The sequence below is a fragment of the Sorex araneus genome, chromosome 1 (genome assembly GCF_027595985.1).
Source record: "Sorex araneus isolate mSorAra2 chromosome 1, mSorAra2.pri, whole genome shotgun sequence".
NCBI lineage: Eukaryota > Metazoa > Chordata > Mammalia > Eulipotyphla > Soricidae > Sorex > Sorex araneus.
This window is the reverse complement of record NC_073302.1, coordinates 386,388,430-386,402,662: the sequence shown is the minus strand read 5'-3', so window position 1 is coordinate 386,402,662 and position 14,233 is coordinate 386,388,430. Positions and strand designations below refer to the sequence as shown.

The window sequence follows — 14,233 nt, the reverse complement described above, 5'->3', positions numbered from 1 at the left end:
CCTGAGTGCAAAGCCAGGAGGTAACCCTTGTGCATTGCCAGGTGTGACCCAAAAAGCAAAAACAAAAAAAATTTAATGGAACAGTACCTTCATCCCAGAATATATGTTTGAAACTTGCTTCAAAACTGAATCTTTAGAATAAAGGGAATTAAACATTTCTGGAAAACATTTAACCACAATGATGACAAGCAACTGACATTACTTCTCTTACTTTTAGAAAAAAAGAGTAAAGACTAGCTGTTAAAAGGTATTTTGGTATCTGAAAGAATACTGAAAAAAAAAAACACATCATAAAGACCAGGTAAAGAGGAGAGAGGAAATAAGAAAAAAAATAGCGTTCGGTAAGATAGGACTTTCAAAGGGTTTATTTCAGAAGCTAGTCAATAGATTTTAAGTATGTGAGATTGTAGGAATCTATATAAAAATTGAAGCAATAGTCCCCACTCTTAAACAGATTAAAATGTTACCATCTCTCCAGCTGATGAAGACTCCAGATTTCCTGTCAGGGTTAAGAGATTTATCCTTGAAAAATGTTTGTGGCAAAATTTTCCAATCTCTGACTCTCATTGTCCTATCTTCTTTTTCATGCCTGTCATCTTTAAGAAAATTGGAAACAGCTCACAAAAAAAAAATCACAACCACCCACTCCCACTCCCCTCTCTTCTTTAGTCAACATGTCATGAATAGCATCTTTTTCTATGTATTCTCCTTTCTTTCAATAGCTTTCCTCCCTGTCTCTAAGCAGGCAATAATGCTATCTATTAAATGTTTAAATTGAAATCCTTTAAGGGTTTGAGTCTTCATTTCCTTCTTTCCTACTTTGAAATAATTGATTTCACATATGTTTGATTTAAGGGTGAACCCGGTGTGGTTGGTGCTCCTGGCAATGCTGGTCCGTCTGGCCCTGGTGGACTTCCAGGAGAGAGGGGTGCTGCAGGCATACCTGGAGGCAAGGGCGAAAAGGTACCCTCTTATTGTTGGGGGTTATTATTGTTCTAATGTTGAGAAACTCTAGTAAAGAAGGCCATACGAGGACACTCAAGTTTTTCTAGTGCTTGGCAAGTGGTCCAGGAGCATTTTGCTATCTATACGTTTTCCTCACCACCTAGCACCTAAGCATTTTTAAACTCACTAATCTGGCAAAATTCCTTGCTACCATGGAATTTCATGCAAACAGATGGTGTTGAGTAATACATGAGGCTCATTTTAATGCCACTAACAATAATGCCTCATCCTGCCCTAATTAATGGGAAGAAACTATATTGAACAGCTGTCAACCGTGCTGCTGCATTAGTTATGCCATAAAAGTGATCAGGCACTGCAGCCTATTGTGATGTTGCCTTATAATTCTGTCCACATGAATTTGTACCTTGCTTGATTATGCTCCAGGAGGGTATATGGAAACTAGAAGAGAACATTTAACAATGATCTGGGAAGAATCTTGAATTATTATTTTTACCTTATTCTACATTGTAGAATGGTAGCATATCTATTACTCAAGATATTAATGACTGACGGATTTGTAGTATGTTATGTGAAAATAGTTCAGATTAATTTTAATTAAAAAGTTTGGTTGGAAAACCAAAAGTTGTTCTTGCTTTTTTTCCAGGGTGAAACTGGTCTCAGAGGTGAAATCGGTAACCCAGGCAGAGATGGTGCTCGTGTGAGTGTGTTTCTCTGTTTGGTTTTGACTTGAGAAGTTTCTAAAAGAGAAATCACAGAATAGATTTATTGGAACTTTAAATGATTGCTTATTATGCTGCTTTAGGAAAAACAGTAATACTTTTACATTCTAAGGAGCCAGAATGTCCAATAAAGTCCTGCTTATTCAAATGTAAGTCCTAAGAATGCAGCAATAAAAGAACCATCCCAATGATCAGTTGAATCATTAGGCCCCAAAAGGCCTAATAATCTTACTGAGAATATTGGCCTCGTGGCTCCTCTAGGCAAAATCTACCTTTTTGTCCCACTTCTTCCTCAGAGCTAATAACTCCCTGTGGCATTTTCATAATAGTTGTTCCCTCTGAATCACAGCCCTAACAGTTTCAAAGAAGGCTACGCATTCACTGCTCTCCGGGGAATGTTGTAAAAGCAGAGGGTTCAGATCTCCCCAGTTTCTAACCTGCCCTTAACTCATACACTTCATAACGTTTATCACTGGGGTACTCCCCACCTGCCAGTGGTTTTTTATCTGTTTCATAATTAGAACTGAAATGCATCTGAGGCCTTCTTGATATCTTCCCGAGTGTGTAGTAAAAGTGTCCAGTTGCTGTTTGAGCACAACAAGGGGCAATGTCAAGGTTCACTTTTGATGGTAAAGACATGTTACTATTGCTAAAACTTGCTTCCTTTTTTTTTTTTTTTGATTAGGGTGCTCCTGGTGCTGTAGGTGCCCCAGGTCCTTCTGGAGCTGCTGGTGACCGGGTAAGTAAGCAAGCATTTTCACAGAGTTACCACTCTCTAAGCCCATAGCAGTGTCTAAAATGTCCTGCTTGCTCTAGCTCCCAAAAAAACCTAGCAATTCATTTTTATGGCTTGGTTTAAAGTCCACTTATTTTAAAACCTATCTGTTGTATAGAGGCAGTGGAAAACAAATGCTGTGTATTTAAAGTTCTTTTTTCCTTTTCTATAGATGTGCCAGCTATCTGATCTATGCTTTAATCCCTATCATTTGTTTTGAAGGCTTTCCTTCTTCCCCATTAACAATATCTTAATGCACTGAGTTTCCTTAGAGCCTTCAATTGTAAAATAAATAAATAAATAAAAATCAATAGAATACATAGTGTACCTATTTCACAGTGAACATTCTACTTAAAATAGAACTTATTTATTGTATTGCACAGATTGCAGCAGATAGATCAGCCTTGTGTCCATCTAAAAATTAAAATGTCTTCCTCCTGCTATTGTGGGTACTGATTTATAGTATTTTGTAAATGTATAACCAATACCTCTTCAACCCCTTAAATGAATACTACATTACACAGTGTAAAAGTACACTTTATTTTACTTTGTGAAATGCGCATTTGTTACCTCTTCCAATACAAGTTTCAAACTCTACAAGAGCCCATAGTCTTCTATTGCTTTCTCTCTCTTCTACCTCATAATGCACCTGTGTGAAGCATATTAATAAACGTTGTTTGTCTTGTTATAGGGTGAAGCCGGTGCCGCTGGCCCTGCTGGTCCTGCTGGCCCTCGTGGTAGTCCTGTAAGTAGAAACCTGGTTTATATTGAATACCTGACGTTTTTCAGTCATTAATAAATATAAGATTGCTAAGACATTTTGGAATCTTTTTCTCTTCCTAGGGTGAACGTGGTGAAGTTGGTCCTGCTGGCCCCAACGGATTTGCTGGCCCTGCTGTGAGTATTATACGATGAAGGTTAATCGGAAAACATCCCTAACTGGCAAGTCTCATGAGTTAGAATATCTAAACTGGAACTGCTTTTTTCCAATAGGGTGCTGCTGGTCAACCTGGTGCTAAGGGAGAGAGAGGAACCAAAGGGCCTAAGGGTGAAAATGGTGTCGTTGGTCCCACGGGCCCAGTTGGAGCAGCTGGCCCATCTGTAAGTCAGATTCTTGTCAATCACAGCTCATGTAGTTAAATCTTGAAAATCTGCTTTGATTAATCGATGTAACCTAATGTAATATATTGATCAAGTACCTACTGTACATCAGGAAAGGTATGAGAGAATAGAAGGTGACTTTGCCTACTGCTTTACATAAACATTTAATAAAGATTGCTTTATCTTCTTCAATAATCCAGTTGTGATTTTGAAGCACAGATATAGAATTGATATGATGCTGATAATTAATTACCAGGAAAACAGTTCCTTTGGGGAGGGGGGCTAGAAAGAGGAAGTAGTATTTGTAATAATTGTTCTGTGATTGTCCCTTTTTTTCCTTGTTTCCATTTAGGGTCCAAATGGTCCCCCTGGTCCTGCTGGGAGCCGAGGTGATGGTGGTCCCCCTGTGAGTATTTAGTGTGAACTTGTAATTTTTATTCAGGAAACCTATGAGAGATAATTTGAAATTTGGGAGAAATTTGGGTTATAATAATGATGCTTGAAATTCAAGTTAACCCTCATCATAAGAACTCTGTTGCTGAAGCTAAAGACATTCACTTATTGACAGTCATGACATTAATATTAATTCCAGTTGGAACTAGTGTAGTATATATTAATACCATCTTGCTTGACTTAATAACAAATTGAACCCTTGATAGTTTGATTGTGAAATGATAAAGTAGGTCTTTGTTACTCTTTATTCTTTTGATGCCTCATTCTTCTGCCTGTCCAAGTGTTTCCCCCGTTGGCATCTAGGGAAATCTCTAGAGACCTAGGCTTCCTTCCACTGACTACTACTTTCTCTCACAGCAGTTAATGGTCTAGGTCTTATACTTCCTCTATAAACAAAAGTGCTTAGTGTCCACTTCCTTGGCAGTCAGTTAGGTAATTAACTAATGATTACACATTAACACGTATTAAGGGCATAATGTCCTTCTTCTTCTTATAACCAACAGACATTTCAAAAGGACCATAAGACCCTTAATGTAACATATGGAAATTTGCAAGTGGAAGCAGGCTAGACAAAAAGATGTGCAGGAAAAGAGGGTCTTTAGGCTTCAGATTCACTAGTACCCACACTGTTTAATCCTTGGTCCATGTTTGAACACATGAATTGAGAATTTTCCAAGGGAAAAATTTCTCGTACTCAAAACACTGGAATTGATGTTAACTGTGGAATGTGCTTGGCTTTTAGGGTGCAACTGGTTTCCCTGGTGCTGCAGGACGGACTGGGCCTCCTGGGCCCTCTGTAAGTAAATCACATCAAACGTATGTCTCATTTCTCTAGCAAAAAGTCTTGAACATGAGGAGGAAACTAGTAACAAAATCTCTATGAAAACATGCTAATAATATCTTGCTATTACTTTCCTAGGCCAAAATCAATTTTTTTGACCCATTAAGGCAAAACCATCATAAATTATATTTTATAATATCAGTTTAAAAGGCTTTTATTCTTGTGATCACAAGTCCCCTTTTAGGGGTACGGTCTCTGTTAAAAATAAAAAACCAGAACAGTTTTAAGTCACATATCAGATATTTTTATATCTAATTACCCTTTACGGCCAACATTCTGCCTTCGTTGTTAAGGTATAATTGTTCCTGAATTTAAAGGTGGTTTGGCTTCTAATTTAATTCTGATTCAGACTCGCCTGTCAGGGCTCAAGAGAATTTAATTAATTACCAAGGATTAAGTCTCCTGGTTAAAGTTTCAGGGAAAAAATAGCAAAGATGTTGATTTCTTGGAATCCTTTTACAAGTTCATAAGAGAAAAATCTTCATTCCCTATAGGTATTTAATTAAACCTAGTTGAGGGAATATGTGATTCCTCAATTATGAACAAAATGCCAGTATTGACTTTCTTCAAAAAGAAATAAGCAGCGTCCTCCAAAACCCAAAGTCCCATTCATTTACAACTAAGTCATAACTCTCCTGAGTTCCTATTCCAATATGCCAGGTAATGGGGAGCACAGAATTTCTTATCCACAATCAACATTTGCCATCACCTCTGTCTCAGTTGTTTATTACAGCCTCAGAAGAAGAGGAATGAGACTTGTTTCTTTTTACAAGAAACTTTTGAAAGTCTCAACATTTCCCAAAGATGGTCAGATATTATATTCTTGCTTTCCACTGATGGCATCTTAGTATCTAGAGACTTTGCTGCTCTTTCAAGTACACAGTGATCATTAACAGAAACAAATGACCTTGTGAATTTGCTTACAGGGTATCACTGGGCCCCCTGGCCCCCCTGGTGCTGCTGGTAAAGAAGGCCTTCGTGGTCCTCGTGGTGACCAGGGCCCAGTTGGTCGAACCGGAGAAACAGGTGCTTCTGGCCTTCCAGGCTTTGCTGGCGAGAAGGGTCCAAATGGAGAACCTGGTACTGCTGTAAGTGGTTTCAGATTTCTCTTTCTTAATAACTATCTAGAATTAAAACCCTTACATCACTATTCCGATAGTTTGTATTTTTTGATGAGTATTGTAAGTTCTCAGGTAGAACTCCGTCAAGGGAGTAAATTTGTCCAGCAGCCATTAAAGTGTTATAGCTCCAGCAACTGCTCAGAAGGCACTGGGCTAGGGTGACAATAAATGTAGCACTGTAGCACTGTCATCCCATTATTATCAATTTGCTCTAGTGGGCACCAGTAATATCTCCATTGTGAGACTTGTTGTTACTGTTTTGGGCATATTGAACACACCACAGGTGACTCGCCAGGCTCTGCCGTGTGGGCAGGATACTCTCGGTAGCTTGCCGGGCTCTCCAAAAGGGACTGAGGAATCGAACACGAGTCGCCGTGTGCAAAACAAATGCCCTACCTGTTGTGCTATTGCTCAAGCTACTAGGATACCTTACTAGTATAAGCATTGGATCAAAATCAGTGCTATTGTCGTTCTATTATCCATTAGTTGATATCAGTAAACTTTTATTTTGTTTATAAAATGTTTATTTCATCTCATTTTAAACTAGTTCCCCAAGTATACATTGTCCTAAATTATTGCTATTCTGATATGTGCTTTTACTACACATGGATCAGTAAATGGCCAAGGTCAAAATTTGCTTCCCTGGAGAAATTCTATAAAAACTCATGGTGGGGATTGGAGCAATTGCACAGTGGGTAGGGCGTTTGCCTTGCATGGGGCTAACTGGGTTAGATTCCCAGCGTCCCATGTGTTCCCCGAGCACTGCCAGGAGTGATTCCTGAGTGCAGAGCCATGAGTATCCCCTATGCATCATGGGGTGTTACCCAAAAAGCAAAAAATAAATAAAAATAAACCTCGGTTCTACTACCTCAGGTGTCTTTATTAACTCACAAATATATTTTTAAATGTTGTTCCACTGGTCTGAAGGAGGAATTGGGTTCAAGAAATTGTGTAAAGATAGAATCTTATTGTCATCATTATGATGACAATGATGATCTATGATCTGTCCAACCAATAGGAAGTCACTAGCTTTTACCCAGACAAGGGAGCTCATACTCAAAGTCCATAAGTCAGCCTGTTATTGCTCCAGATCTTACCAGTAATATTCAGTATTTTTCCTCTTGCTCAGGGACCTCCTGGCACCCCAGGTCCTCAGGGTCTTCTTGGTGCCCCTGGTATTCTGGGTCTTCCTGGCTCCAGAGGTGAACGTGGTCTGCCAGGTATTGCGGGATCTGTGGTAAGTATTTGACACCATTCTGATTCTCATTAACATAATAAAAGATTTTAAAAGCTGCCACTTCAAATGTGACAAATTGATCACTGAATAACTCCACTTAAGGTGTTTTTTTTTAATTCATGGCATTTTCTTTATACAGATCACATGTCTTTGTCTAAGAAGCTTTAATACCACCTTACTTAGACACATGCTATAAAGACACAGCTTAACATTATGCAGAATGATTTTTTGTTCTTTTAACATGCGTAAGAACGATATAAGTTCTAATTGCATTTACTCCTCTGCAACATGAAGTGCTGGCATCCTTTATCCTGTAGGAAGAATGAAATTCTGAAAGTTCTGAATCATCCCATTTAACCTTATAGATGACAGCAACTAGAAACTAGAAACGATCTCATCTCCATAAACTCTAAGTTTGTGAATACTGGTTTTGCGAGATGCAGATGCTACAGATAAAAATCAGCTCATTTTGTATGTAAAACTGACTATCTAGGTGTGTAAAAGGAGAGTGACAATGATGCTAAAGACACTTCTTTTCCTTTTGTGACTCACACCAATATAGCCTTTCTCACCAGATTAGAATGAGGGGTTTTTTTGGAGGAGATATTAACACCCAATCCAATAAGGGAAAACTTTTTGTTGTTTTCTCTGCTTCTTTAGGGTGAACCTGGTCCCCTTGGTATTTCTGGCCCTCCTGGTGCCCGTGGTCCCCCTGGTGCTGTGGGAAATCCTGGTGTCAACGGTGCTCCTGGTGAAGCTGGTCGCGATGTGAGTCCTGCCTCAAGTTTGTAGACTCAAACTTAGAGGCATTACATTGCATTTAACTTTATGTTTGAGCTGAGGTGGCTTTGTCTTAAGATTCTAAACAAGACCATTTACTCCTCCATACTATTCACACAGATTGAGTATTGAAGATGCAAATATTACTTGGGTTTACTACCTTTGAAAAGCCAAGTTAAAATATTTCAAATCTAAAGAAAAATCTAGGCATGTGTGTTCTTGTTCTTAATTTTTAATGGGGATTCGTACTTGTGCACTGCGATGTGAGGTATCTGTGTGAAATGAAGAGAAGTAGCTGATGTAGAGGGGCTGCCAGGCCTCAGAGCTCCACTCTGAGTCTTGACTGATGTGATTTGCTCTTCACAGGGCAATCCTGGGAGCGATGGTCCCCCCGGCCGCGATGGTCAGCCTGGACACAAGGTAAGGGTATCCCAACTTTCTTCAATTTAAAAATAACTGAAGCATGGGCCACACTAATGTTTATTGTTATTTTGCCTTCTTCAGGGAGAACGTGGGTATCCTGGCAATGCTGGCCCTGTTGGTGCTGTAGGGGCACCTGGTCCTCATGGCCCTGTGGGCCCCACTGGCAAGCATGGAAACCGTGGTGAACCTGTAAGTATGTCCCTCCAGGCTGTCATCATTACGTTTCACTACTGAAAGTCTCCACACTTGGGAACTGTGGGGTTCACTGGGAGGAGTACCTAGGTTTAACTAATGAGTACTAATGAGTACTAATGAGTACTTGCTAATAAGTTACTTGTTTCTTTTCTAATTCACAGGGTCCTGCTGGAGCTGTTGGTCCCGCTGGTGCCTTTGGTCCAAGAGGCCCTAGTGTAAGTTCACGGGGAAGACTTCTTTACAAATTACTATTTAAGAAGGATCCCTTCAGATAACCTAATGAGAGAACTAAGAATATATAGGCCAGATGTCACATTTTTTTAAAATTTTAGTCCGTATCTATTAAATGATCATGAAGCTATAACCAACCACTTTAAAGACAATTCAAGTGAATTAAATTAAGAGATGGGACTATTGCCTACATGAATTTTAGATCTTTGCATGTCTTAATTAAACAGATTAAACTGTTGACACTTTATGTCCTTTTTTATAGGATGTAAAGGTTCTACTGTCTTCTTTCTTTACAGGGACCACAAGGTATTCGAGGTGATAAGGGAGAGCCTGGTGACAAGGGGGCCAGAGGTCTTCCTGGCTTAAAGGGACACAATGGATTGCAAGGTCTTCCTGGTCTTGCTGTAAGTACAATATAGACCTCCGGCTTATGTGCAGACTTTACAGGCCCATAATTCAAATGATTTTCCACAGATTTCCATGTTCCAAAACACCCTACATCATATTCTCTTCCTATTCTCTAAGTCCATGCCTCCAGAAACAAATCTATTTCATTCCAACCCCAAAACGGGAGGGTTAAGAGAGACAGAAATATTCATATATTAATATCTCCTAGCAGCAATGTCCTTCAACCCCAGTTAAAATAATATAATTAGAGGAATGACTAATATTACACTGTTAAAATAGCTAGTGAGGAAAAAAATAATTATAAAAGACATCATGAGCGAAAAGAGCTCCACTTTACATTTTCAGCTTTCTCAATACAGCCCATTAAAACAGAAGTTTCCCATTCAGTGTCTTCAAATCTATCTATTGACAGATGTTCTAAAAGTGTGTTTTTTTTTCTTTCTTTTGTACAGGGTCACCATGGTGATCAAGGTGCTCCTGGCTCTGTGGGTCCTGCTGGTCCTAGGGTAGGTTGATTTAAGAGACATGTATCTCTGAAATCGAGTCTGTAGATATGAATCTCAGACCTCTGCTCCCTTTCAGTGTTTTTACTGGCTCACAGATTTGGTATCCTCCTTTCTTAGGGGCCTGCTGGTCCTTCTGGCCCTGCTGGCAAAGATGGTCGTAGTGGACATCCTGGCACAGTTGGACCTGCTGGCATTCGTGGTTCCCAGGGCAATCAAGGTCCTGCTGTAAGTATCATTTGGAAACTAATAGAAGACATCAATGAGCTAAAACCTACCTTTTCCCATTTAAACCAAGACAATTATAACAAGATATTAAACTTATCCCCTCTGCTTTATGTTTTCTTTCATTTCCCTTAAAGAGCCATGATCCACACAGTTATTGATAGTTAAGTTTTAGGCATATAAAATTTTGTTTTCTAAAAATATGTAAAGAGTGTATGCAGTGATGTTTCAATCTGTTTTTGCAAGTGTGAGGAAAGACCTTGTTTATTTACATGAACTTGATTCTTTTTTTTAGCTTCATAAAAACATGTTTTGCAATCCACTCAATTGAAAATCTGCTGTCAATGATATGTCATCCTGTAATTATACACACATTCGCTTTGCAGGGCCCTCCTGGTCCTCCCGGTCCTCCTGGACCTCCTGGTCCAAGTGGTGGTGGTTATGACTTTGGTTACGATGGAGACTTCTACAGAGCTGACCAGCCTCGTTCACCGCCTTCTCTCAGACCCAAGGATTATGAAGTTGATGCTACTCTGAAATCTCTCAACAATCAGATTGAAACTCTTCTTACTCCTGAAGGATCTAAGAAGAACCCAGCTCGCATGTGCCGTGACTTGAGACTTAGCCACCCAGAGTGGAGCAGCGGTAGGTGTCCAAGCCAGGCATATATGTCTCACAAGTTTTCAAATGAGTCCCTACCACCCCTTAAAACGAAAATGTATTTAAATCCCAATTGCAGTTGGTGAAATCATACTCATTTGATGAGGCATCATTTTCTCCCTTCCCTACCCCAGTATCCATTTTCAGACTTCTCTTCAGATACATATTTTTTTGCTTTTTTTCATGGCAATGAGTGTATCCTGATTTCATTTTTTGTGAAAGAAAAGCAAAAAGTATCTAATCTTAAAAATAGCCTCTGCCTTCTCGTTAAGGTGGCAATGACAAAATAGTACAGTTAAAACACTTGTGAGAATCTAAATCTTTAATTAATAGTTTTTAGAACCTATGCTCCATCCAGTGAAAGCTTTAATGATCTAAGTAATGTTTTTTTTAAGGTTACTATTGGATTGATCCTAACCAAGGCTGCACTATGGATGCTATCAAAGTATACTGTGATTTCTCTACTGGTGAAACTTGCATCAAGGCTCAACCTGAGAACATCCCAATCAAGAACTGGTACAAAAATTCTAAGGCCCAGAAGCATATCTGGTTTGGAGAAACAATCAATGGTGGGACTCAGGTGAGGAATCCTGAAAATAATTATTCTCTTCATAAAAATATTGTTATAATAGTTTGTGTCTTAATTATCTTCATTTTAATCCTTTACCAAAATGGACTTTTTAAAGAACTTGCTACTTGCACATATTATATCTTCAATTAAATATTAAAGATGTACTGATTAGGCACAGAAATGCACAACTCAGAATTATTTAAATTTTACTTAACTGATAATCACTGGAAAAGTGGAATCATTTAATGTGAAGGAGTACTAACAAGATAGAACCCTGAACCAATACTTATACTATTTTCAGGACATGCACTTTTCTTAATTTTTTTTAACCTTTCAGCCAACTTGATCGAATGCCTCCTGACAGAAATTGCAAAAAAGGGAAAACTTAGAGGTCTAAATTACTATTCCCTTATTCTCCTATTTTAAAAAATGAAACATTATATGGCTGTATAAATAGTACAAGGGTAAGGCACTTGCTTTGCATATGAATACTCTGGTTCCATTCTTAACACTTTGTGTAGTCCCAAGAGCACTGCTTGAATTGATCCCTGAGCATAAAGCCAAGAGTAAGCTCTGAACACCTCCAGTTTGGCCCAAAATTCCCCCAGACTCCAAAACAGGAAAACAAAAATAAAGGTTTGTCTGAGACAGCAAACATCTTTTTGAAATTACCTCGACTCAACCAAGTAGTTCTTTCAACCCTTCTAAAGAACCCATGCTTCAAAAACAAGTGAATCCAGTTTCCTTAAAAAAAAAATTATTTTCTAAGATTCAATTTTGAAATCATGATTCCTCCCAATAGCATACTTTTTTTTTTGCTTTTTGGACCACACCCCATGATGCACAGGGGTTACTCCTGGCTCATGCACTCAGGAATAACTCCTGGCAGTGCTTGGAGGACCACATGGGATGATGGGAACTGAACCCAGGTTGGTCTTGTGCAAGGCAAACACCCTATCCACTGTGCTATCACTCCAGCCCCCCAATAGCATATTTTTTAAGTTGGATGTTTACTATCTTAGTTCTTCTCCACTTACTGATAACTCCCATTTTATTCCCCGTAGTTTGAATACAATGTTGAAGGAGTTACTACTAAGGAAATGGCTACCCAATTTGCCTTTATGCGCCTACTAGCCAACCATGCCTCTCAAAATATCACTTACCACTGCAAGAACAGCATTGCATATATGGATGATGAGACTGGCAACCTGAAAAAGGCTGTCATTCTGCAAGGCTCCAATGATGTTGAACTTGTTGCTGAGGGCAACAGCAGGTTCACTTACAATGTTCTTGAAGATGGATGCTCTGTAAGTAACAGTAAAATATGGGAATAATGTTTATTTGGAGGTAATGGTTTAGAGAAAATGCTAGATTAAACCATTAAATGAATAGATCAAAGGACCTAACTTATTTGGTCCTTTTCATAAGTGAATTTGTTTAAATTCAGATGGTAAATCCAAAATATTACCAAATTTTGCCTTCTGAGGTTCTCTGAATATTAGAAATATATGCTTGTGTTCACATATTAGCTAGCTTTCTTTTAATGTGAATTTCTTAAATGATGATGATATGCATATAGTTTAAATTTCTTAGGGATTAAAGTCTTGAGTCTTATTTTTAACTTATATGTATTTGATTGTACTTACCAGTTTGGCCTATATTTAATTTTCCTGATTTTTTCCATAATGCTATAAATTAGGAAATAACTAAAATTCACTAATAGTACTGCATATCCACCTAATCATTCCCACTGTCACTACACACACACATCCTGAAAATTATAATTAAAGAAAATCACTTGGAATGGGTATTGAGTTTTTTAAAATAAGCTCCAAGAAGCTTCATTCAAAGAAACAATCTAATGTTACTGCTTCAAAGATGAACTTGTTGATCCAGATGTGTATTCAGAATGACACAAGAGCTCTATAGCATCTAGAGTTCAGATGATAATATCTAGAGATCAGATGATACTATATTAATAAATAAGTTTAATTTATAATGTACTATTCTTTGTTAAACAGAGAAAGACAAACGAATGGAGTAAGACCATCTTTGAATACAAGACAAATAAGCCATCCCGCCTGCCTATCCTTGATATTGCACCTTTGGACATCGGTGGCACTGACCAAGAAGTCATTTTGGACATTGGCCCAGTCTGTTTCAAATAAATGAACTCAACCTAAATTAAAAAAGAAGGAAATCTGATACAAAGTTTCTCTCCTCGTCATTTCTTTTTTTCTTTTTTAACTGAAAGCTAAATCCTTCCATTTCTTCTGCACATCTGTTTGCTTAAATTGTGGGTAAAAGAGGAGAAGGATTGATCAGAGCATTGTGCAATATGATTTTATTAACTTCCCATCCCATTCTTCCCTCCCCAAACGATTTGGATTTTTTTCAGCACTCTTACAACTGTTGTGGGAAATGTCAACCTTTGTCTTAAAAAATGAATAAATAAAAATTGAAAAATAAAATAAAAACCATGAACATTTGCACCACTTGTGGCTTTTGACTATCTTCCACAGAAAGAAGTTTAAGACCCAAACTTCCAAAGGTTTAACTACCTCAAAACACTTTCCTGTGGGTGTTATGTATACATTAGGTGCTAACCTAGACAGAGATGACCTGAGGTACTTATTTTTTTTCAAAATACAGAGGTGCTAATTAATTATATTTTAAATACTTGAAGAATTTTATGGTGCTAGAAGAATTTAAAAATAAATACTTCTCTGTATTGAGTTGTGCTGTGTATTTTTTAATTTGATCTAGCATCAATTCTTTACATCTTTATCCCCAATCAAAAGTGTGCGGATTATCATTTGCCCAATACTGCCTCTTCTTTAAATTCAGCACATGTTCTTTGCTAGTTTCATTTTCATTCTCTCCCATGCTTCCCAAGAAGCCTTGTTATTGGACAAGCATAAAAATTAAATTGTATTTTGTATATGTGAGATGTTTAACTTGTAAAAAAAATTAAATAAAGCATGTTCTGTTTTCCAAAAGAAAATATTGAGTAGAGTTCTTTGC

General features: G+C 38.1%; 1 protein-coding gene across 1 annotated transcript in view; it reads left to right on the top strand.

Moving 5' to 3' along the window:
- The window catches only part of COL1A2 (collagen type I alpha 2 chain), a 37,760-nt gene extending 23,820 nt beyond the window's left edge, over positions 1-13,940 (top strand). Inside the window, exons 31-51 of the mRNA XM_055134077.1 lie at positions 856-963; positions 1,610-1,663; positions 2,371-2,424; positions 3,152-3,205; positions 3,304-3,357; positions 3,454-3,561; positions 3,914-3,967; positions 4,757-4,810; positions 5,782-5,943; positions 7,106-7,213; positions 7,874-7,981; positions 8,360-8,413; positions 8,498-8,605; positions 8,773-8,826; positions 9,139-9,246; positions 9,703-9,756; positions 9,874-9,981; positions 10,365-10,623; positions 11,034-11,218; positions 12,274-12,516; positions 13,231-13,940. Coding sequence (XP_054990052.1) covers positions 856-963; positions 1,610-1,663; positions 2,371-2,424; positions 3,152-3,205; positions 3,304-3,357; positions 3,454-3,561; positions 3,914-3,967; positions 4,757-4,810; positions 5,782-5,943; positions 7,106-7,213; positions 7,874-7,981; positions 8,360-8,413; positions 8,498-8,605; positions 8,773-8,826; positions 9,139-9,246; positions 9,703-9,756; positions 9,874-9,981; positions 10,365-10,623; positions 11,034-11,218; positions 12,274-12,516; positions 13,231-13,377 — 2,238 coding nt within the window. The 3' untranslated portion in view covers positions 13,378-13,940. The remainder of the gene's footprint in view (positions 1-855; positions 964-1,609; positions 1,664-2,370; positions 2,425-3,151; positions 3,206-3,303; positions 3,358-3,453; positions 3,562-3,913; positions 3,968-4,756; positions 4,811-5,781; positions 5,944-7,105; positions 7,214-7,873; positions 7,982-8,359; positions 8,414-8,497; positions 8,606-8,772; positions 8,827-9,138; positions 9,247-9,702; positions 9,757-9,873; positions 9,982-10,364; positions 10,624-11,033; positions 11,219-12,273; positions 12,517-13,230) is intronic.
- Positions 13,941-14,233: the final 293 nt, after the last annotated feature.